At 39.3% G+C, this 23,842-nt stretch overlaps 1 protein-coding gene across 1 annotated transcript in view; it reads left to right on the top strand.

Annotated features, from left to right (window-relative positions):
- Positions 1-23,842, top strand: part of ITGA1 (integrin subunit alpha 1) — a 2,125,719-nt gene that overhangs the window by 1,261,004 nt on the left and 840,873 nt on the right. The window contains exon 11 of the mRNA XM_044077325.1: positions 13,229-13,364. Within this exon, the coding sequence (XP_043933260.1) occupies positions 13,229-13,364 (136 nt within the window). The remainder of the gene's footprint in view (positions 1-13,228; positions 13,365-23,842) is intronic.

Raw genomic sequence — 23,842 nt, 5'->3', positions numbered from 1 at the left:
GAGCCATGTCAACCATTGAGGGACTGACAAAATGGAGGAACAGCACAGTGGCACATACTACTAATAACATCCTTGTAAAGAAGAGATTATACAAGCTTAGACTCAGATAAGCTGCCTGGGGCACTGTGGGATGAGAGGCTGTACATAGGCCATAAAAGGTAAAAATACACATGATATCTAATCACTTGATGCTAACCACCTTGGTGATTCCAAAGTTCTGTATGCAAGAGCAGCAATTCCCTGCACCAGTTTGAATTAGGCCACTTGGTTAATGCTGACAGGAAATTCTAGTGGACAATGAAAAATCATCAGTAGGTGGGCTGTGGCTCAAGTGAAAAGAGCAATTGTTTTTAAAAATAATCTTTTTAGATGTCTTAGTGAGAATATTTGCTAGGCTTGCAGTCAAGTGTATCTGACATATTCCTTGCACTGTGCAAACATATATTCTATGCCAAATTTCCTCTTCAATTCACAGCTTATTCTTAAAGAGTTAATAGTAAGTATAAGAGATGTGAGAACAGATGCTTAAAGTCTCACACAGAAAGAATACCAGGAATGTGGTATGTGCCCTGAGATCATATTGGCACAGTGGTGTTTACTGTGTAATTTATTTAATTAAACAGTATCCTGGGGCAAACCCTCAGTAATACAGTATTGTGGAAAGAAATATGTGAGGTCACTTTTTCACATATATGGAGGGAGGATTCATACGCAGTTTAAAAATGCATGGGATGAGGTGCAATACAAGTGTGGATGATTAATGATACACTGTTGTTTCCTCAGGCAAGACAACATTTATAGAGGAAAAATATATATGATCAGCCAGCAGTATATCCTTCCTCAGTAACTTTGTTAGTAGTTTGGCATCAGGGGCAGGACTTGCAGGAAATAAGTGACTGGAAAATTTTACTTGGCTTAATGTAATGTTGACATATTTAATGGAAGCTAAAATGATGTGGATAAATACACAGTAGAAATGTTTTCTGTTTCTGTAACACAGTATGTGGTATTTTCATAACAGAGTGAATGATATCCATCATACAAAAAGATTTGGGTGAAATTAATGGGATACCAAAAGAAGTTCAGAGATGCATTTAAGGTATATAAAATACGCTTAATATCATTCTCCAATAATTTCTATGTACATTTAGCTGATTGATATTTTTCATTGTATTTAGTTTTCTTGGCAAATCCTATTTTTCATTGCATTTAGTTTTCTTATCAAATCCTAGAAGACAAAACAGAAATTATAAATGTTTTATACAATAAGGGCTAATGCTTATTCAAAAACATGCATGCTGATTAAATAGCCCAGTCAGTGAGCCTATCATAAATTGAGCATATACCAATACAAAACTGTCTGTTCACTCTAGCATTGGTGATCAGACAGATTGTGTATATTGGTATATCCTTGATAAACTTTTATAATTCATTTTATGAGGTCCACTATAAAATATGCCAAAAACAGAAATGTTCTATAAAACTGCAAACAGTTGACAAGTATGATAACCATACATGCCAACTGTTCACAGATTTGCAAAATGTCCCTGATTTTCCTTATGTTTCTTCACTGCCCTTGTAAATGTACATAGTGCCAATGATTTCTGTCTTAAGCATATGAGCTTTGTTCTTGTTATGTGTGTAATAATGAAAAACACTGGAAACTCCTCAAGTCAGCGATTTTATTAAAATTATGTCACACAGAACTTTTGAGAATATCACTTTATCAATGGTAAACATAAAAAAACAGAGCTCCTTTACATAATGGAAAAAAAACTCTAAAATCACATGGCTAAATACACCAATCAGGAAAGCAGCAATAGTTCAAACAATTAAGGAACACATTTTTAAAATTGGTCCTGGATATTTAACTGTACCAAGATAGTTAATCCATTTATATTCCAGACATTCAGTTTTCAGATTCATATCCCCACATTTCATATTAATCAAAACAAAATGAAAACTCCAGCAAAGCTAGAACCTGCACCAAGTGACCTCCCAAACCTCTTGTATCAGAGGCACATGGGATATATGCAAATGATCCTTATGAACATCAGATGTTTCAGCTCATTGGTGATTCTGAATGCCAATGACTTGTTTTATCATTTTACTGGGCAATTTCAGGCCAATAAAGCCAAATCCCACTAGCTGTGGATATGCATATTTCTGCCTTGTTATGACCTTGTCAGCACAACACAAGCAGAGTGTTTGACTAAGCATTAGAAACACAGGGCTGTTATATCCAGCTGATATCCATTATCATTAGGGTTACTGCAAAAATATCCCAAACAACAAACTAAAACAATGAGTGAGAAGGTCACTGAAAAACCAATCAGTAAAAACAAAATGAAAACTCCAGCAAAGCTAGAACCTCAACCGAGTGACCTCCCAAACCTCTTGTATCAGAGGCACATGGGATATATGCAAATGATCCTTATGAACATCAGGTGTTTCAACTCACTGGAGATTCTGAATGCCCATGACTTGTTTTGTCATTTTACTGGACAATTTCAGGCCAATAAAGCCAAACCCCACTAGCTGTGGATATGCATATTTCAGCCTTGTTATGACCTTGTCAGCACAGCACAAGCAGAGTATTTCACTAAGCATTAGAAACACAGGGCTGTTATACCCCTGAAATTGTCCAGTAAAATGACAAAACAAGTCGTGGACATTCAGAATTGCCAATGAGCTGAAACACCTGATGTTTATAAGGATCATTTGCATATATCCCATGTGCCTCTGGGCACCTGGACAGGGACACAAAGCACTGGTTGGACAGAGAGGCTACTGGAGGTTTTGGCTTGACTACTTGGCTGGGATCTGAACCCTATAGCTGTGCCAGTGGGGAGTCTTATTGGGAATCTGGAGAGAAAGAGAGAAACCAGTCCCAGGCTGACTGTGATCTCTGTGTGCCCTTAAGGAAAATTGCACTTTACTGTGTGTGTACTTGTTATCCTTTCCAATGTGCACACCCCTCACTGGTGCTAGTGGTGATGATTGAGGTTCCTTGATTACTGGGCCAGTGCATGGGCGTCACAGATACATAGATCTAAATAATTAATATGCTCATCAGAACAAGCCATTGTAAAATTTCAAATTAGTAAGTAAATCAGTAAAGGTAGAAGACCTCACAATCCATCTTTTTTTTCAGACCAGGCATCCCTGCAGTGTATGTTAATTATTTCAAGCATTGTATGGAGAAATATTGGCATTTCATGGTAGTGAATTTGATATGAGTTAAAACTACTACATTGACAATATACCCCTAAGAAATAACCCAGTTTGGGATTTGGGAACCTATGTGGACAGTGACCTAACTTTTAACCAACATGTGTCCATTGTTGTACAATATAGAAGGACTTTCCAAGAGCTTATAAACAAAGGGCTTGTGTCTATATCTAGGGATGTCATTGGCCCCCTTTACTCACCCCACATTAGGGCAGTCATTGAATATAATGCCCCCTTTGGCATGTATCTGTCCAGACACATTCAATAACTGGAACATCCACAGAAATACCTTACTAAAAGCCTTGTCACTACACTCGGTATCCTACAAATAGCTATGAGGTGACCTGTGACTGGCATATAAGGCATCCTCTGAGCCATTACTGATGGATTTACTGCACATCAGCAAATGAAATGGCATCATAAATACTCAGTCTAGGAATCTAAGAGTCTTCTGCAACATCAACTGAATGGTTTGGAAGGACAGGTATATTTCACAGACTATAATCAAGCTGTGGATCAGACTCCCATCCACATAAACAAAGTTCATCTCTGTCCATAATTAAGTGCAACTTAGATCTATGAATGGGAAAGGGAAACTTTAACCCAAGACTGTCCCCTGTACTACTAATGGACAGAGGCAATGCCTAAATTCTTTATCCCATGCATGGGTCCCCTCAAATTATTTATGGTATTATCGCAGTTATTCTCATTAGGGTTAATATATAATTATCAACCATGACATGGGTAAGGCCAGTCTCTAACTCTCTAACTGAATGGGATTGGTTAATTCGAGAACAGAAAGGGAAATTAGTTAGGATTAAAATGGCCCACAATGGCAGTTAGCCTAGTACTTACCTATGAACCTATAAATATTTTGGTGTAATTTAATTGCATCACTCAATACACAATGCTGCTTTAATTAATGATATTCTCTTCTGATTTTTTATATTTTTTTTGATTATTGTATTCATCTGTTTACTGTGTTCTTTATGTATTTCTTTGAGCTCTTCTTCCCAGGCCTCTGCTAAAAGCCAGTAGCTTTCTGCCCATTTGAACTATCATGGTAAACAACTGCAATAAATACATGTAAATGTATGTGCCGTGCTGAGCTGTCTTTTGAACTACTGTTCCAACATGCCACTATATGGACACTGCCTGAGTTATGTACAGACAATATGCAGTATACATATGTATTGCTAAAAAAATATATATACAAGCAAAGAAGTGGTAGTTATATACTGGGTACCCATGACAAGTTTTATAGGGTTATGTAAGCTTTCACTTGATAGCATAAAATACCACATGAACTCTTTGGAGGGCAAGGTAGTAAACGAGGTATCACTTGCACATATTCATAATTTTGAATGAAAACAAATCACATTTATCACACTTACCACTTACTGGCTATCAAATTTCTGTATTGAGGCATTCTTAAACGTTTGTGCTGACTGGGCCTTTGCCATCCTGTTTCTCCAAATGGAAATGAACTAATGGCTGGGAAGCCTATTCCACAGAATGGGGACTATGCGATATGTACCTGTCCTTCCAGCATATCCTGTTTAAGTCCCAAGCAAAGTTTAAATCCTTAGATCTAGTAGTTCTAGTGCTGTTCGTTTTGCAGATATTCAAAATGTCCATTAGGGTAAGACCCAAGGATGCTTTGTATGTCAGGCATCAATCACCTCTCAGCAGTCTGCAGAAAACAGAGTCTAGAGATAGGGCCTTGAGGCAGTCTGCATAGGACATTCTGTTTACACCTTGTATTCTTTTTGTGAGGAGCCTCTGTGGATGTTCCAGTTGTTACATGTGCCCAGTCAGGTAAATACCAAAGGGGGCATTATACTCAATGATGGGTCTGATGAGGGACAAGTACAGTGGCAAAATAACTTCCTTGGAGCTAGATGTGATGCCCTTACTTAAAAGGTGAGTAACATAGAATGACTTTTTTACAACCTCAGAAACATATTGTTCAAAAGCTAGTTTACTATGTACATTAAGTCCCCATATCTTGGACTTCTGTGTCTACCTTTAGGGGTGTTTTATCAATGATGCAGTTTCCCTGGGTAGCAAACTTCTCAAAAGGTACTATTATGCATTTCTTGACATTCGGTTTTAAGCCATGTCTTTGTTAATAGCCATTTAGTTGTGTTAGACCTTCTTGTAATATGTTAGTATCTTGGGTGTTTACTATGATTGTTACTAGCTTGCAATTATCTGCAAACTTTAAGCCAGAGGCCTTTGACACTGGCCTTGACTTCTGAAAAATAGATGCCAAAGAGCAACAGACCCAGCAGGGAGTCCTGGAGGATTCTACTGGTGACCTGCCTCTTTGTGGAGGTGGTCTCTCCAATACTAACTTCCTAGCTCCTATCTATGAGCCAGATGTCTATTCAGTGAGTTACACAGAGATTTATGCCTAATCTGTAAGTCTGTTTACAATGATCAAGTGGGATATCATATCAAATGTCTTAGTTAGGTCAAGGATGGGAATGGGTACCATTTGCCCTCCCCCATTGCCTTAATGACCTTCTTAAAGAAGTTCTTCAGGTTCGGTTGGCATGACCTACCTTTGACAAAACCAGACTGAGGTGGGTCCAGTGTCAGTTCCCTATGTCATTGTTAATCATTGTTAATCATTTTTATGATAACTCTTTCCATGACTTTGCTTATGAGACTAGTCAGCCTAATTGGTCTGTAGCTCCCAGGATCCATTGATGGTCTGCAGTTGTGCTCATGTGCCGTGAGGGCTATATGAAGGCTATGGCTGAATAGTGACAACAGTGACCCCAGCAGGTCATTTTATACACTATTTAGGGGGCATTCTGGGACATTACTGGGGCTCCTAGATGCTGTATTTATGACATTAGACAGTACATCTAAGAACTGCTCACTGTTGATAGTTAGACTAGTTATGTTAGGTGGCATTTCCTGTAGGCTGCGTAGGAATGGGAGGGCATTGGGAATTTGGATTGGGGTTTTCTAAATTTGTCAGCTAGAACACTTGTCATAGTTCCTGGTTCATTGAATATGGCTCCATTTACCAACAGTCCTGCATACTGTTGTGTACTGCCTTTGAGGTTTTGGACATAGTTAAAGAAGACCTTATGGTTGTCTTTAGCCTGGAATGGTATCTTTACCTCAGAATTTTCTTTGTTGGACTTAATTAGTCCTGTTAGTTGTCTATTCAGTTTGATGAGAATGTTTTTATCTTTTTGGTTTTGACCTTCGTAATGTTAACTATGAATTTTTTTACAACCTGTTTAATTTTAGTTTCTTCAGAGTGGATTGTTTTTTTAAGTTAGTGTTGGGCTTCCTTCTGGTAGGCACAGCAGTCTCTAAGTAGTCATTGACATGGTTGTGCAGAACATTTGTGAATAATTCTGCATAGACTGCTATGTTGTCTAGGTTGGAGGGTCTTGAACTTTTGACATGTTATCACTTAAAAGGTAGTTTGCTTGGAGTAGTTTCTGTTACAGTGTTTGCTGGGTTTACAGAATTGATTCTTATTTTGAAGAAGACTGCTTTGTGGTCTGACCTTACCAGACAGGATTCAACACTGGGGGGATGTGCAGCATTCTCCCATATTTGTAAGTACCAATTCCAATATTTTTGTACCTCTAGCAGGCATATACACTAACTAACGGGTCTGTTTGTGTTTGTGTTTGCAATGTTTAGAAATTTCTGTACCTGCAATTTTGGGGTCTTGTAGGATTCCCAGTTTATAGAGGGATAATTAAAAGTCCCTCATGAGTATGGTATTTGGTTGTATTTTGAGTGTCTCTGTTAGCTCTAAGTCTGAGCTATGAGTTTCATGGGACCTAGAGAGTGACATATAGCTTGCTAGCATACATTATTGGACTTTGTCATCTGTGGTAATCTGGACATGGAGGAACTCCAGTTTGCCATCCCGTTTAACCAACCTAGAGATATGTATGCTTCTTACTGATGTATTTTGAGACACCTCTACTTTTAGTCCCTATCTGTGTAGTTGCTGGTCTAAATGTGTGGAAGGCACTGAAGCCTTGCACTGCTGGGGGTACTCACTGCATCTTTAAACCATGTCTCGGTAACTGAACAGATGTCTACATTCTCTGAGATGAGGAGAGCTTGGAGGGAGTGGAGTTTCTTGTTTAGACTACTGAAATTGAGATCTGTCACCTTTAGCTTTCCTTGGGTAGACTTTGCTATGTTTGAAGGTTTTTCAATTTGGCATTGCCTAAAAAAGGCTCTATGGGGAAGACAATGTTGAAAGTCTTGAGGTGACAGGTGCAGACCATCTTTGCAAAGCAATGTGGTTTGTTAACTATGTCTTCCCACACTGACAAAAATTGCATCCCCTTAGAATGACACCAAAAATGTAGCCAATTCATAACCTCAGTCATATTCTGTTCATATTGTGGCATTATCTTTGGTGAAGGCATAGTGCTGCTGAATGCTCTGCACATACCAGCTTGTGACACATAGTCCAAGAGCTCCATAATGTCACTTCATATATTGTGGGGAGGTGCATCTCAGGGGGTCTATATCACATTATCGAAATTCCAAAATATCAAACACCATAAGCTCGACCTTGGAATCTGGAAATGTGATATACTCGAACGCTCAGAACAACAAATTTTTTCCAAGGGAAAAAGTTCCGAGAATACACACACACAGCACAAGCACACCAAAATACATAATCCACACATACACACTTCACAAAACCCTACACTAAACCATACATACACTACTAGCTATCCACTTACCTTAACCCAACCCTAACCCTAAGGTCCCTAACTAACGTACACTCACCTTACCTGGTCCCTAACCCTAAGGTCTCTAACTATCGCACACTCACCTTACCCGCTCCCTATCTCTAAGGTCCCTAACTATCACACACTCACCTTACCTCGGTCCGTTCGCACACTTACCTTAACCCAGTCTGTCACCTTCGCACCACAGTCGAGAAAATAGCGAAGCTGACGGAAAGACCCACCGAATAATTTCCCTAGGAAAATATTCGGTGTTCTGCAGCTTTGCTATTTCAAGCGTTTGCTGAATAGAGTTCGATATTAGAACATTCAATGTTTTACAACTTTGATGTTCTAATATAGACTCCATCTCAGGTCATTTACACTTACATGGACTATGAACGAATCATACTGTTACCTCTGGTGCAGTGGCTTCAGTGCATGTGTAACTTGGAAGATCCTGATCCTTGATAGGCAACTGACTGTTATTTTCTTCTTGTTCAGCCTGGTGAGTAGGGCATTGGTATGTCATACAATGGAGTCCACAATAACTAGACTCTTGGGTAGTTTATTGACTTGCCTTCTGGCCTTGGTAGTTGAGGGTCCACTGGATGTGGCTGTATATGCATGGTAGGTGTCATTTCTGTTGCGTTCTTTAAGGCTTGCTGAGGAGAGTTTGTGCAGGCAGAATGTATGGGAGGTCTTTGCGGTTTGCAGCCATGTGCCTCTGCATAAGTAGGTCTATGTGTGTGTCTCTGATAACCAGATTATTTCCCCGTATTTGCAATTTATGTCTGACTAGTATAAGTCGTATAGTTGCAATACCTGAACTTCCGACAGGAAACTAAAGAGGAATCTAAGTTTTTACTCCAAGCCATATAATGTTGTAAGCTACACTAGCGGGAACACCTTCACACTCTGTTACCTCAAGTAATTCTGAAAGGCTTGCTCTAATGTGACCATGTGAAATCAAAAATAGTTCTTTTTCCTCTCAGAATGTACAAGTGGTGTTAGAATCTAAGATACAGAACTTTTATAGTGTCAGACCTCACCATACTAGCAGGCAGTTGTTTCTGCTCTGGTTAGCACGTAGAAGCACTGCATAACTGTAGAGATGGAACACTTCTGCATTGCCTGGTCTTTTCCTTTACCGCTTTGTTTGCTGGCTAATGCTTAGAAAGTGCCTTTTAAGTCAGTAGAGTGATCTGAACAGTATTAGGCCTTCCAATTTGGGCTGTTGTTGATTTCTGCACACTTGCTCTGTTACTGGGATTTTAAAACTTGATCGCCACTTCCACATTTCTTCTTTTTGTCTGGTAGGTAGTCTTCCAGAGGGGGGTGTTTTCCTTCTTCTGCAGTTGTCCACCTTATTCATGACTGCCTCACTTAGTAATGAAATTCACTGTTGCTTTGTAAGTTCCTGAGAGTACTCCGTGTTTGTTTTTTTGCTAGCATTTTAACTCATCCAAGCCTACAGAGTCATTTCCACTGTTTGCTTCATCCCTGGAAACCCATTTGTCTATACTCCATTGTCCCATTGAAGCCTACAGTGCCTGAAAAAAATGACCACACACAACTCTGTTATTTCAGAGCAACTTCTTTGCTGACCCTCAATCAAGCAGTTCAAATGTGTGAAAATATTTAACCGAATAAGGAATTTTACTTTACTTGTTCAGTTTAAAAGATTTTTATCACATTTAAATTTTCTTTGACTCTGAGCTCCAACTGGTTGCTGTTTAGCAAGAGTGTGGTTGGGAATGTAACTCATTATTAACTGACTGTTGGCAAGTGTCAATTCGTTTAAGTGTTGTTTACATCTAAGGTAAGCACTCTTAAACACTAAGCCTTCCTCACTTTAGTCTGCCCTGGTTATCACATTGAATCACTGTTTGGACTGCTGAAATTGAGAACTTTCACAGCAACAAGCCCTCATCTATCTGTCACTATTATGCTCACTGTTATTGCTTACAAGTATATTTTAAATCACCAGACTGTATCTGAGAGCGCTTTTCCTTCTTGTGCTGACTCACATTGATACCTATAATGTGGCTGTTTACTGGGGCTTTAAGACATGCTCCTCATTTCTGCATCCTTTCTTTATAAATCACATGATGCTTCCCTCAAGGCAGTGTTGCATTCTTCATTCCCTTGTAATGTCTTCGGATGCCTTGATAAACTGTTAAAACTACTGCTCTCCTCTGAGTCCTGAATGATTCAGTGGATAGTCATGTACAGTTGCTGTGTTCTGCTGCTCAAGGCTGCTCATCATTTCTGATCTTTAATGCTTAGTGCATCTATTGGAACTGGAAACCTAATATATTAAAAGTACTAGCCATCTTCAAATTTCTTGTTTTTTTATAGATCTATAATTTTAGAAAGAAAGTGCACATTGTGATATTTCTCATTCACTTACATTCAGCATTCACAAGACAACACCAGTATTCACCAAGTGTTAAGACAGTGTATGTGACTGCACCACAAGTGTGGATCTGAGTTTGTGCTGACATTTTATAATTGTTTCCATGCAACATTAATTGAAGGGCATTTATATGACAATGTGCATCATCAGTTCCGTTAAGAAATGAAGACTATAAAACAAGATCAGTGAATTTTACAATAGATTACAATAATACGGCATAGTAGAGAGGTGGCACAGTGGTACAGTGGATAGCATTGTTTCTTCACAGCAAGAAGTTCTCCAGTTCGATTCTCAGCTGGGATGCATTCTGTGCAGAGCCTGCATGTCCTCCCTGTGTTTGTTTGGGTTTCCTTCGGGTGCTCCAGTTTCTTCTCACGTTCCAAACCCGTCATAGGTGGATTGCACACTCTAAATTGTCCATAAGTGTGAGTGTGTGGTATGGAAGAACAGTCATGGGAGGGCTAGCCACCCAACAGTTTGAACCTTGACTCTAGATGATTGTTTCTGCTAAAGTGTCACCTGAGGAGTTGTGGATAGATGGATGAAGCAGTAATACGGATTTTTGTAGAAGAAATGCCATGATGACAAAATGTAATTTTTAATAAAGAAATTTAAAAAAAATTGACATTATCCTTGTAGTAATGACCATACTTAACCACCACGTATGAATATAGGTTCATAGGTTCATAGGTCCATACTAGGCTATCTGCCCTGGGGCAATTATAAGCCTAGCCCGATTCTGTATGGCTTACGCCACCCCTTGATTTGAGTATACTGTGCCCTTTTTAAGGTTTAGTTTACTGTGCCTCTGTCTAATAGTGACACGGGAGTAATCCTTGGGACAAACCTACGATCCCCCATCCACCTATCGAGATTCTTCTTGAAGAGATTCAGTGAGGTGCTCTGCCTCACATGAACTGGAATTCTATTCCAGAGTGAAGGGAGCCTCTGGGTTATGAACCTGTCCCTCCAGCAAGTTCTATTTATTTCTGTACTGAGGTTCAAGTCCCTCGAGCGTGTGGCTCTAAGGGATTTAGATTTATTGAGGTGGAGCATGTCCATTAATTCTGGATTTGACATAGCTTTGTATGTCAGGCATAGATCGCCACGAAGTAGGCGGTATGCAACTGAGTAGAGCTGAAGTTTTTTAACCAAGCAGCATATGGCATCTGTTTGAGACCCTTGATCCTCTTGGTGAGATACTTTTGGGGTCTCTCTAATTGCTGCAGGTGTCGGGTAAGGTACATCCCAAAAGGGGCATTGTATTCTATGATGGGCCTGATGAGGGATGAATAAAGGGGCACGATTACCTCTCTTGATCTAGATGTGAAACCCTTCATGATGAGGTGGGCTATGTAGAAGGTCTTTCTAACCACTTTGGCAATGTGGTTTTCAAAGGAGAGATTGCTATCAACTTGGGTCCCCAGGTCCCTAATAACTTTCTCTGTACTTAATGGGTTTCCGCCTATGTGGTAATTTGTGGGCACATTGTTTTTGCCAAAGGGTATGACTATACATTTTTTGGCATTTAGCTTTAAACCATGGCGCTGGCACCAGTTATCTGTCTCTGTGAGACCTTTTTGAAGGATGTTTATGTCAGCTGGAGAGTCAGTTATGGCGCCCAGTTTGCAGTCGTCTGCAAACTTGGTGAGCCATAGTCCTTCCACATTTGCCTGTACCTCGGAAAAGTATATACCCAACAAGAGTGGTCCCAGGACAGAACCCTGTGGGATGCCATTTGTGACCGGTTTCGAGTCTGACATGGCTCCAGCAACTCTCACTCTGTGGGTTCTGTCTTTGAGCCAGTTTGCGACCCATCTTGTGACATAGGGGTTTATATTTAAGCTGGATAGCTTATCTATGATGCCTGAGTGGGGTATTGTGTCAAATGCCTTTGCAAGGTCCAGATAGGCTGTGTGGACTACCTTCCCTTCATCTATGGCTTTGGTGACTGTTTCGAAGAAGTCAACCAGGTTCAAAAGGCAGGATCTGCCCTTGACAAAGCCGAACTGGGTAGGATCTAGTGTCTGTAGGTTCCCAATGTCTTTGTTTATGAGCTCCATGATGATCCTCTCCATAGCCTTGCAGACTAAGCTAGTCAGGCTTATGGGGCAATAGTTTCCAGGGTCCGTAGAGGCTCCACCTTTGTGGAGTAGGACCACTATTGCTGTACGCCATTCTGTGGGCACATATCCTGTAGTGAGGCTGAGACTGTATAGCTGTTTTATTTGAGGGATTAGTTCCTCTTGGAGTTCATGTGGAACACAACCTGGGACGCCATCTGGTCCCATGGAAGCAGTGTTTTTTGCTTTGGAGAGGGCAGCCTTCACCTGAGCATCAGAGATGTTTAGGAGGCAGCCCTCTGCCGGGATAGAAACTTGCTCTTTTGTGGGGGAGGGGGTGGAGAAGTTTGCACTGAACCTGTCTGCCAGGATATGTCTGTGGGTTCAGTGTATTTTTTGTCATTTAGAATCAACTCAGAACAAGTCTGGGAGTTGCATCCCAGGTTCCTAACATAACTGAAAAAAGCCTTATGATTGACTTTAGTGTCCTGTGCAATTTTTCTCTGGAAGCTGGCCTTGGAGGATTTTATGAGGGATCGTAATTTTTTGCTAGTACTGATCAGAGATGCCTTCCCTATTAGGGATTTTGCTCTATCATGTAGTAGCTTCCTCCTTCTGTTGTACAGTTTATTTATGGCAGGGGTCCACCAGACTGGACGCCTGCCTTTGGATGATTGCCTTTGGATGATTACATCAGTAAGTCAAATACTACTGTCTATAGTATACTGCAGTACAGAGATGCTTGACATTTGCAATAAATAAATAAATAATTCTTTGTTTAACAGGATCGTGTTATGCTTGGAGCAGTTGGAGCTTATGACTGGAATGGAACAGTTGTTATGCAGGATGGCACTGAGTTTCTTATTGCTGAAAATCACACCTTCAAAACTGACAAGAATGAACACCTTGCTGCATATCTTGGTAGGAAATACTATTTACAGTTCTTTCCAGAGTTGGGAAGTACCATAATGTAAAATAGTCAGCACATTCTGGCATGGGTTGTAAAAACTAAATATCACTTTTTACTTACTTGTCTCACTAATAGTATATGAAATTATGACCCTGCACAATTTAGTTAGCAATAAAAATATCCAAAATATAGTTTCACTTGAAAGTTTTTAGCAATTGATTACTTATTAAACTTTACAAAATGCATAATTTCATTTGTAAATATTGAGCAACTGATTGCTTATTACATTTATTTTTCTCTTAAAACACTTTGCAGCTGATTACATTTTAAAGGTCTTCCATGCATTTAAAATGGCTATTGAATGTTAATTGTACAAAAAATTTCAAATTAAAGAATCACAGTGTTATATCCTTTGTGGAAGAGAAGAAAACCCATTCTCCCTAAGAGGCGTTTTCTAAAATTGTGATCATTTTTAAAATCACTTTGTGCAATGGTTACTTCACAGACGCAAACTGATTTATAAAGTTTGAGGAGTCATAAGTGCTTTGTGCAGGATGAGAAACAAGACTGCTGAAATGTGTGAAAGTAATGAGTTTGTATAGGCTTTATTGTCAGACTTCAGCTCCCTACTGACATGCTGGCACTTGTAATACCGAGTATCGACATGCTAAAGAAAACACTGAAAATTGATGAGAAGATCAAATACTGAACATTGCTGTTCTTCTTTTCACTTCTTTTTTTTTGGCAGGACAACCCCCCCCCCCCACACACACACACACACACACACACACACACACACACACACACACTGAACTTGTATACACTAACTCCAAGACTGCATCAGAGAAAAGAGAATATTCTAAGAAATGACCACCTCAAAATTGTTATATTTAATTTGTGTGTGTGTGTGTGGGGGGGGGGGGTTGGGAGTCATTCATTCTTATCATTGTAGGGCACACTAAAGTGGGTCCCAATATTTCAAATAGTTACCACAATTCTACTTTTGTGAGATGTGTTCCATAAATAAAGGTGTATTCAGGTATAGTATGAGGTTTGAGTGAGTATGCTTAGTGCCTGTGCCATCCCAATAAGATGTTTATTAGTAGCTGGAACAAACTCCAAAGGTCATCATGTCCTTTTTTAGTGACAGTCACAACTGCAGAGTTAGACTAAAAGTGTTCAACTCACTAAAGCAGCTGACTCTTTTGTAGGTGTGAGAAGTCTGTTCAGTCTTGTTCATGAAGTAGCAACAAGATAGACTTATATTCAACAGAGGCCTCATACTCTAATTACCACCGCCTCTTCTGACTACAAGATCACCATTCTCTCCTTCTAATTCTGTGACAGCAAACGGAGGGGAAAAATTGTAAGGGGTAAGCTTGTTATGGTCTTCTTTTCCTGTTTTGGCATTAAGGCTGCTATTATTTTCCCCATATGGATTCCACACTTTATGACACTGTTCAAGGACATAAATGGACCTTTTTTTCTCCTTGTGGGAATTCAGAATCCATCCTTTTGCAGTCCTAGATACCCCCTCTGATGTTGGCTAGTGATCTACCACAATAAGTAGGTGACATTGTGTCCTCCATTGGGGTTAGCTTGGTCCTTCTCTGGGCACACCATCTCCACTGTGGGGGTTAACCTGTCCTTCCCTGGGCACACCATCTCCACCTTGCTGGTTAGCCTGGGCCTTCTCTGGGCACACCATCTCCACCTTGGGGGTTGGTCTGATCCTTCTCTGGGCACATCATCTCCACCTTGAGGGTTGGCTTGGTCCTTCTCTAGGCACACCATCTCTACCTTGGGAGTTGGCCTGGTCCTTCTCTGGTCATGCCAACAAGCTGGCTGTTGAACTACTTGAAAGCCTTCAGCTCAAGTTATGAGAGGCTACAGGTCTTATTGTGGTCTAAGATGGTGTCACTTGACTGCCATGCACAGACTTGGTCAGCATTTTGATTACATTTTGCTGTTGCATTCAGTGTATGTCATTTTTTCTGTGTGTGTATGTGCTTGTGCCTTTGGAAGTCACTTTTTTTCTTGTATTCTTTGGTCACCGGATTTTCAGGCAGACTTACTATCAAAAATTAAAATTTTACACTTTGGCACCACAAGGAATGAATGTAGACTTTAATTGGAGAGTTTTACTTTAAATAACTTGGCATATAATTAAATAATGAGATTATTGGATAGTTGGTTTAATGAATGCATTATAAATATGGAGTGTGAAATTTGTTTAGTATTCTCCTATGAAGGCATTAGCCGAGACTTCAGAGGAACAATAAATGCTGTTTTGCTTCATCTTGGGTCACCAGCTTGTGGTTTTTCATCAGACGTACTATCAGCTCTGCTATCATCATGCTGTTGATATTTTTTTTCTTGCCTTTGAACAATTGATGACTATTATACTAGCTGTTTTCCCAGTTTTTTAGAACTTTGCCTTTAGATATTATGCTAGCTGTTTTCCCAGTTTTTTAGAACTTTGCCTTTAGATATTATGCTAGCTGTTTTCCCAGTTTTTTAGAACTTTGCCTTTAGATATTATGCTAGCTGTTTTCCCAGTTTTTAGAACTTTGCCTTTAGATATTATGCTAGCTGTTTTCCCAGTTTTTTAGAACTTTGCCTTTAGATATTATGCTAGCTGTTTTCCCAGTTTTTAGAACTTTGCCTTTAGATATTATGCTAGCTGTTTTCCCAGTTTTTAGAACTTTGCCTTTAGACCTCAGTTCGCTTACTCATATTATGCTGCTGGCAGTTTTACACTGACAGAATGGAGCATTATTTTAATGGCAAAGTGAAGACTTTATTACAGTGATTTAATTATCTGTTGGACTGTGCTTTGGTTCAGTGTTACACTTTGCTACATTTTGTTAATTTTTTGCCATGGGCTTAGCCCTAGTATTTAAGACTCCGCTTTTCAGTTTCGTCATGTGACAATTCAGTTCTTAAGTGGGTCATGTGACTTAGTATTTTATCTGATGAAGCCTCATTTTCTTAATTAACTTAGGGACAAAAAACGCTTTTCTTTGTTTTTAATATTCTTCATGTTCCATGTAGGAATTTTATCATGTTTCAATAAACTGGGTTATTCAGTCACCTGTGCCTGGATATTTATGTTGGTTTGCTTATCCTGTACTGCCCTACTGTGGCCATCTGGCAGGGACCCTGGCTAATAATACAGACCACTGGACTGTAGTAGTGCCTTGTGTGATGGTTAAGAGCTTTACATTGATCTGGGACCAAGAGGTTGCTGGCCAAAAGGGAGTTTATTATTTAGATGATGTTGATAGGAGAAGGTAAAAACAGCAAGGAAGTGGGGATACAGGAGTTTGTGCAGCTTTGTTACAGGCTCAGTGTACCTCTAGTGCAAGATAAGAAGGTGGAACCTCTGAAGGAGATTAATTTCTTCGGTTTGAGGATTGACGCTAGTAAGAGATATTTTCATTTGCCTGAAGATATGGCCAATTAATTAAAGAAGCATATTGGCAGGTGGTTGGGTGTAGCTAAAGTTAGAGTGCGCGACAGAATGGAACTGCTAGAATTATTGAATTTTGCCTGATATGCCATGGAACATGGGAATCCCTTTTGCAGGCTGGTAGCCAACCTATTGAAGGGTTGTGAGAAGGAACATCACTGAGTTAGGGTGACTAGGATGCTAAAACAGGTCTTGAGAAATTGGTTAAGTTTTTTTTCTAGGAAATTTTAGTGGAATTTCAATGTGGCAAGACAGCTGGGTGTTGGTAGATGATTTAGAGTTATTTGTGGAGGCAACAGGTGTACTTGGCATGGAATCATGTTTTGGGGGTAAATGGTTCATGATCCCCTGGCCAGTAAAATTGTGTGAGCAATTGAGAAGTGATGTTAAATTCCTGGAAATTATGTAATTTTTGGTGGCATTAGTCATATGTAGAGAGAGTTGGCTAACAAGAGCGTTATTTTCTTTTATGATAATGCAGTAGTCATACAAGCGCTAGGTAAGAAATCTTCAAAAGTGGAGTAAACACAGATAGTGTTAAGGAATTTGATGTTACAGTGATTGAGAATCAATTTGTCTATTTCAGCAAAGCATATACTAGGTTGTTCTAATGTGACTGCTGACAGTCTTTCATGGTTTCAGTTTTGCATGTTCGGAACAGTTACTCCACATGTGAAAGAGCACCCCTCAGAGGTACCTGAATAGATATGGGAGACTGATAGAATGCGCATGGCAGTTATGTCAGCAGTCTGCTCTGGTAGCATTTAGTCAACTCTTTGGGGGGTCTTAAGGCAGCTGATAGAGTTTGTTCTGTCTGATTGATTGCGAGGTATGTAGTGCAGAGATGGCAGTTTAATGAATCAGTTAAAACAGCGAAGGTGCAGCTATCAGCATTAGCAACACTGGCAAAATGTGCTGGTTTCATTAATTGGACAAAGAGATGGTTAATTGTGAGAATGGTAAAAGGCTGGTAGACACACAGACTTAGACAAGGGTTTTGCCCATGGAGTGAATATTGATGAGGATCCCATTAAGGGCTACAGAGAAATGCAAGCTCCATCAAGATTTCTGTTTTGTGGACAATGTTGCCCATATTTTTATACAAGTGTGCTATTAGGACTGGAGAACTGTTAGGCAGTTTGAAATGGAGAGATGTCTGTATTATGGAAGAGGCTGAGCTTATGGGTTAAGTCATCTAAAACAGATCAGTTGGGTAAGGTCATCAGGTTGTGTTGACAAAAAGCAAAGAATTTCAGTTATTCCCAGTAAGGTGCGGGTTAAGGTGGCAAAACATAGTTCAGGCTGATAAGGATGATCCAGGTTTTTTTGTTTTGTTTTAAGGATGGTAGGGTTTTATCCATGAGGCAGTTTGATATGGTTATAAAGAAGTTACTAGTAATTCAAGGAATAAAAGATACTAGATATTCATCATATTTCTTTCAGATAACAGGAGCGTTGGGTGTAGTGGGTAAGGGTAGGTCCATTGAGGTAATCAAGAGGCAGGGAAGGTGGAAATATAACACTTTTCAATTGTATATGAGGTAATTTAGTAATGGTGTACCAAGTTAATTTTGTTTATTTGTTTTTCAGGTCAAAGAACAGTGGTCATTACTAGTCATTCTTATGTGTACTGTGCAGTGAAGACAGCTAAAGTTAGACCTAATGATGAATTATTAACATTGGACCCAGAGTTGAGGGAGGTTCATTGGCTAGGGCATAAGGAACTTAGATGTATTCAATTGCTGTCCTATATGCAGGTATCAGTAGGGCAGCTAGGTTCACCTGAGGTCATTTGATCCATACAGGGGTCAATTATTTAGGTGCTTTTTTGAACTTTTAGTTAGTATGAATACTATGGGATTCATCACTGATCAAATGTAGGTACCCCAGTTCAGTTATAATGTGGGTGTAGTCATGTAGGATCATTGGGACTTGTATGACAAAGATCCTCTATGGTACAAGCAATATGGAGTACACCTGTGTCACATGAGACTTCTAATTTAACATGCAGATTTCATTATTAGTGAAAGATTTAAGTGATTGAAAAAGAGGGAGCAGACTGTGGCTGCAGACTGTTGGGCAGTGGAACAATGCATTCTGTTCAGGAGCAGACCATTTACACCCTTTTTCACTTTAGTTTTGGGTAAAATGAGCAGTGTTACACTGCCCTGGTTGAAGAATTTGCAAGTGAGCAGCTGGTTGTCACACTCCTGTTTGTAGTAACAGGTAAGCAAACTAGCGTTTCTGGTTGTTTTTCAATGTAAATAAAATTTGGTTGGACTGCACTGATTATTGATGTTTTCAATGGCTGTCTTATTTTTGTGGAAGATTCTGTTACACTGTCATTAAGATTTTAGTCAATAAATGGTCACAGTGCAATCTATGTCAGTATTTTTTTCAGGCGATGGGGACAAATGTAAACCAAAACATATCCATTGCCTGATAGGTTTCTCTGCATCTGGTATTAGTAAAGACATTGTGAATATAAGAAATAATTTCCTGCTCCAATATTTTCCAGTATCTAAAAATCAAAGGTAATGTTAAAGCTACCACCTTTCTAATGTTACATATAACTAGCTTAGGCATACATGTATACTGGTTGTTAAATTCAAGCAGCCAAAATGCACAGTCTGACAAAGTAGGCAAGGTCCAGCATGTAGCATATGCTGCCACATGATAAACATTAGACCACAGATGTCCTAGCACAGGACACTCCTAAATCATATGAAAGTAATTTGTCCTTGGTGTTGAACACCTCCAACATGAAGCAGATTGTATGTATCCTCTATACCATAGCCTGTTTGGTGAGTTTTGCAAGCAATTTAACAATTTTTAAAAAGTGAATGAGGCCCACAGAGAAGGATTTGAAGGTGAATTAAATTCTAATATTTTATCCAGTGCATCATCTGAAATTTCTTTCCTAATGCAAGAGGTCCATTTCACAATGATATAACCCCCAAAATATTATTAACCTCACATCTGTAAATCTTTCTGAGGTTCTAGTAGTCCCCTAACTGTTCTGTAAGAAGGTTTAAGGTAGATATGTTGTTGGATGATTTCTGGTTTGGCCTCTTGGCCTCCGACAAACTTTTTCTTATCAACTCCCCTTTGGGGAGAGTGATGCCCCCACAAGTTGTCATACTGATAACAAGGTCCTAAGCATGCAATCAGTCTTGAGGGATTTGGGCAACCAGGTTGATAGCAACTTGACTTTTGACCACCATATTGCCTCCATTGTATGAAAGGCTTTCTACATGGTCCATCTCATCAGGAAGGGTATTTCATCCAGGGACAAGGAGGCCATAACATCCCTGTATTCTTCGCTTATAAGACCCATTATTGAGTACAATGCCCCTTTTAGCATGTACCTCACAAAGCACATGCAGCAGCTGGAGAGATCACAGAGGTTCCTCACCAGGAGAATCCAGGACCGCAAACATCTACCCTACACAGATAGGCTAAAAGCCCTGTCCCTCTACTCAGTCTCATACAGACAAAGCAATGTCAGACCCTGCCTTGATGGGACTGCTACATATCCACAAGTCAAGCTCCACTCAAGTAACCCACATGCACGACCTCAACTCGGTCTGTGGCATCAATAGGATTTGTTCATGGGACAGATTTGTGTCCCAGAGATTCCCCCTTGTGTGGAATAGACTCCCTCTCCACATCAAACAGAGTACCTCATTATCACTTTTAAAGCACAACCTGGATAACTGGATGGGGAACAGAAAATACACCCCTGGGATTCCACCGGTGTCCCTGCTGGACAGGGGCATCAGGTGCTGACTTGTCAGAACATGGCCTAAATTCTTGGCTAGGCCTGTAAGGGTCTCAGGGCCAATAGCCTAGTAACTTCCTATGATCCTATGATCCTATAAGAAAGAGAAGCAGAAACAGCTATAAAGGGTGTTAGACAACTTATTTAAAAAAAAAAATCACTGGACTGAAGCAAAGGAATTCGGTATGATCACATATACACACAAAATATACAAAGGTTACTCTGTACAAATTATATTGTTAAAATGGTTAGCAAAATTTCCACTTTATCTATGGGTGTTGTTGCTCCCCATTCCTGAATCCCTCAATTTTGATCAACCTAACTAATTTGGGTTAGAACCTATAGCGAAACATACAAAAACACAAGTAGCTTCTCTTAGACAACAACATAACCCCCTCCCACTGTAAATAAGGCTAAAGAAAAAACATTGTTACACAATAGGCCCTATTACACAACTACATTAACATTAAAAAGTAATGTCTTAAGTAACAGATATCTGTAGTCTGTTATCCCATGTACAGGTCCATAATGTGCTTGTCAGATATTTGAGTCTGTGACACCCATATTACATCACAGTCTCAAAGTAAAACTATAGCAGCAAAATCTAAACTGGTATATATAAAAGACAAAAAAATGAAGAAAAGTAATAAGAAATACTTATTGTAGACTACAGCTCTCTCAGTCCATACTAAACAGATGCCTGGGAGGTAAAGTAATGAGGGTTAGTTATGTCGGGATTTGTTAGTTTATAGTTTGGTTTGGTTTTCATATAATGATTTTTAGTTATTTTTAGACAGTTGCACTCTGGCACATTTGGTTGTGAATGTCAGTTTCCAACTGGCATAGTTGCAGTGTTGTTTCTTGTCTTTTCCTTTATTTTAAACTTTTCCTTTTAGTAAAGAATGAATTTAATTTTTATTGAGTAGATTTAGATGTGCAGTGGTGTTTTTAGTGGGGTTGTATTCCTTTATGTTTGTGTGGAATGCATAAATTTGTTTTTTACATTAAAGTGAAAAGGAAGTGCAATCCATGTTTTAATTTTTTTTTTTTTTTTTTTTGAGTGTTTTTTTAGTTTCTTTTCTGCTAATCTAAGGAAGCTATTCCTAAAACATTGTACACCATTGAGTAGAGCTAATGTGATGTGTACCTGCTTAAGAAAGATCTCTGACACTTACCATGCAGTATTTCATCTGCACACTATGTATGAAAAAGCACCCCAAGACTTTATGCAATTCTCAAACAGTATACCACCTGTGTATGAGATGGTCCCAGTGGGATGACTTGTTAGACTCCAGCTGCATGCAGATTGTGTACTGTTTGTGAGTGCGGCAGTCTGTCTTCCCTGGTAAGCTAATCTGCATACAGAGCTGAGCAGCTTATCAGTCATAATATAAAAAAAGAAAATTCAATTGCACAGAAGGAGAAACCCTGTCAGTTATGACTGTTTCAGGCAAAACTGCAATCACAATTTTACAGGTCGCAACCCTATGCACTGATACTGGCTGAGCTCCCAACAAATGGGAGTTCGTGCAGCACCACATTTCTTCATTACCATATTTAGGTGATGACATTTGCTCTGCCATTGTGCCTGTTGAGTGGAAGTGTTTTATGAGTCATTCCTAGGCATGATAGTAGGGCACAGTGCAGCTGGCAAAAGCAGTGTAGTGAGCTATAACGTACATTACTAAGAAGATATTTAGGAAAGTATATTATACCCTACTAAGATGCTTTTCTCACTGAAGTAGGGATTGCTTTGCTTTTTCTGGAGAAAGTTATTTTTTTAAGTTCTGGTTACGGCTTTGAAGTGCATTCCAATGGATCTTGCAAAAATGTAGCCTTACAAGGCCTCTGCTCTTTAGGAATTTTCCCAAGTTCATTGTAGGCTTCAGATGTATGGACAGCTGTGACATTTTATATGCTGAGATTTTTAAAGAGAAACAAGCTAATTTGAATTCCAAGACCGGCATAATTATATGCTTTCATGCTTATGTAGTTGTAAAATGACAAGTAATAAAGTATTTGGCCAAAGTCACAGTTTATCAGCTTAAGATATCTGAAGTTCTGTATGAACTTGATTCAAGAAAGTTCAGACTTCTTGAAATCTTTCCGTATAGTGGCATGTAGTCAAATAGTAGTGGGGATTTATAAATGAGCACCTTTTTTTCTTCAGAGAGTGAAAATAGTCATGTTTATTTATGGCATTCATCAGAAATAAACAACAGGTTCACAAGCCACGAATATGTTGTTTTGATAGTGGCTCAGTCTGTCACAGATAGGAAAGTGATATTGTAATAAAAAAGGAATAGTTCTGTGAAGTCTCTGCATGAATATAAGGATGCATTTGGTTTGAAGGGTAACCAGTTGTTGAAAATTTAGAAATGTAGTATATTATGCTTCAGTCCAGTTAATCTTGAAATTGCTAATTGGTTGCATCAGTGCCGTAAAAGGCATGATTCCCTCCTGGGTGTATAACAACAGACAGAAAGGGAGAGGACCATTAGACACTCACATTTTTCACCATTCAGTGGGACGGTGATTTTAAAGGACTTCATGTCCAAGACAGCAACAGTCTAATATGACACTGAAGAGACATCCAGGATGACATAAAATGTATGACAAGGTCACTGCTCTATTTATCTCTCTTTATTCAGGTTTTCATGTAAAATGCAGAATTGTAAACGTATTTTGAGGTGTGAAAATAAGACTAACCTATATGATGTCATAAGTGCCTTTTTTGTGTGAACAGAAAATATTCCCTTTGCTCCATATGACATGCACCATTGGAAGAATGCCAGTATATAACTTTCTCAGAGCAGTAAAGGAAATAATAAAATAAAAAATGCATTACCCTACAGGAACATGAACTCATGATTTAGACTGCTTGTGCCTTAAGTTGTGTGTGTGTGTGTGTGTGTGTGTGTGTGTGTGTGTGTGTGTGTGTGTGTGTGTGTGTGTGTGTGTGTGTGTGTGCACAAGTCTGGAGGAATTGTAAAAGTGTTCCACTATTAGCAAGCCTCTACCCTTCCCCTTCAGGCCAGATACACATTTTTTTTTCACATTAGATAAGTTGCACCCCAAAATTATATTATGTGAGGGGGCTCAATTAGTTCCTGCATATAATTTTTAGAAACATCTTCTGCCATGATGGGAGTATGAAAAGTAAAATTTGGGAACAGCGGTTGTGCACATAGTGGGATCTGGGCCCTGGCCCAATATGGGTCCCATTTCTTTAAATG

Source organism: Protopterus annectens, chromosome 1.part1 (assembly GCF_019279795.1).
Source record: "Protopterus annectens isolate FY-2018-M chromosome 1.part1, PAN1.0, whole genome shotgun sequence".
NCBI lineage: Eukaryota > Metazoa > Chordata > Ceratodontiformes > Protopteridae > Protopterus > Protopterus annectens.
This window is presented reverse-complemented; position numbering and strand designations above follow the sequence as displayed.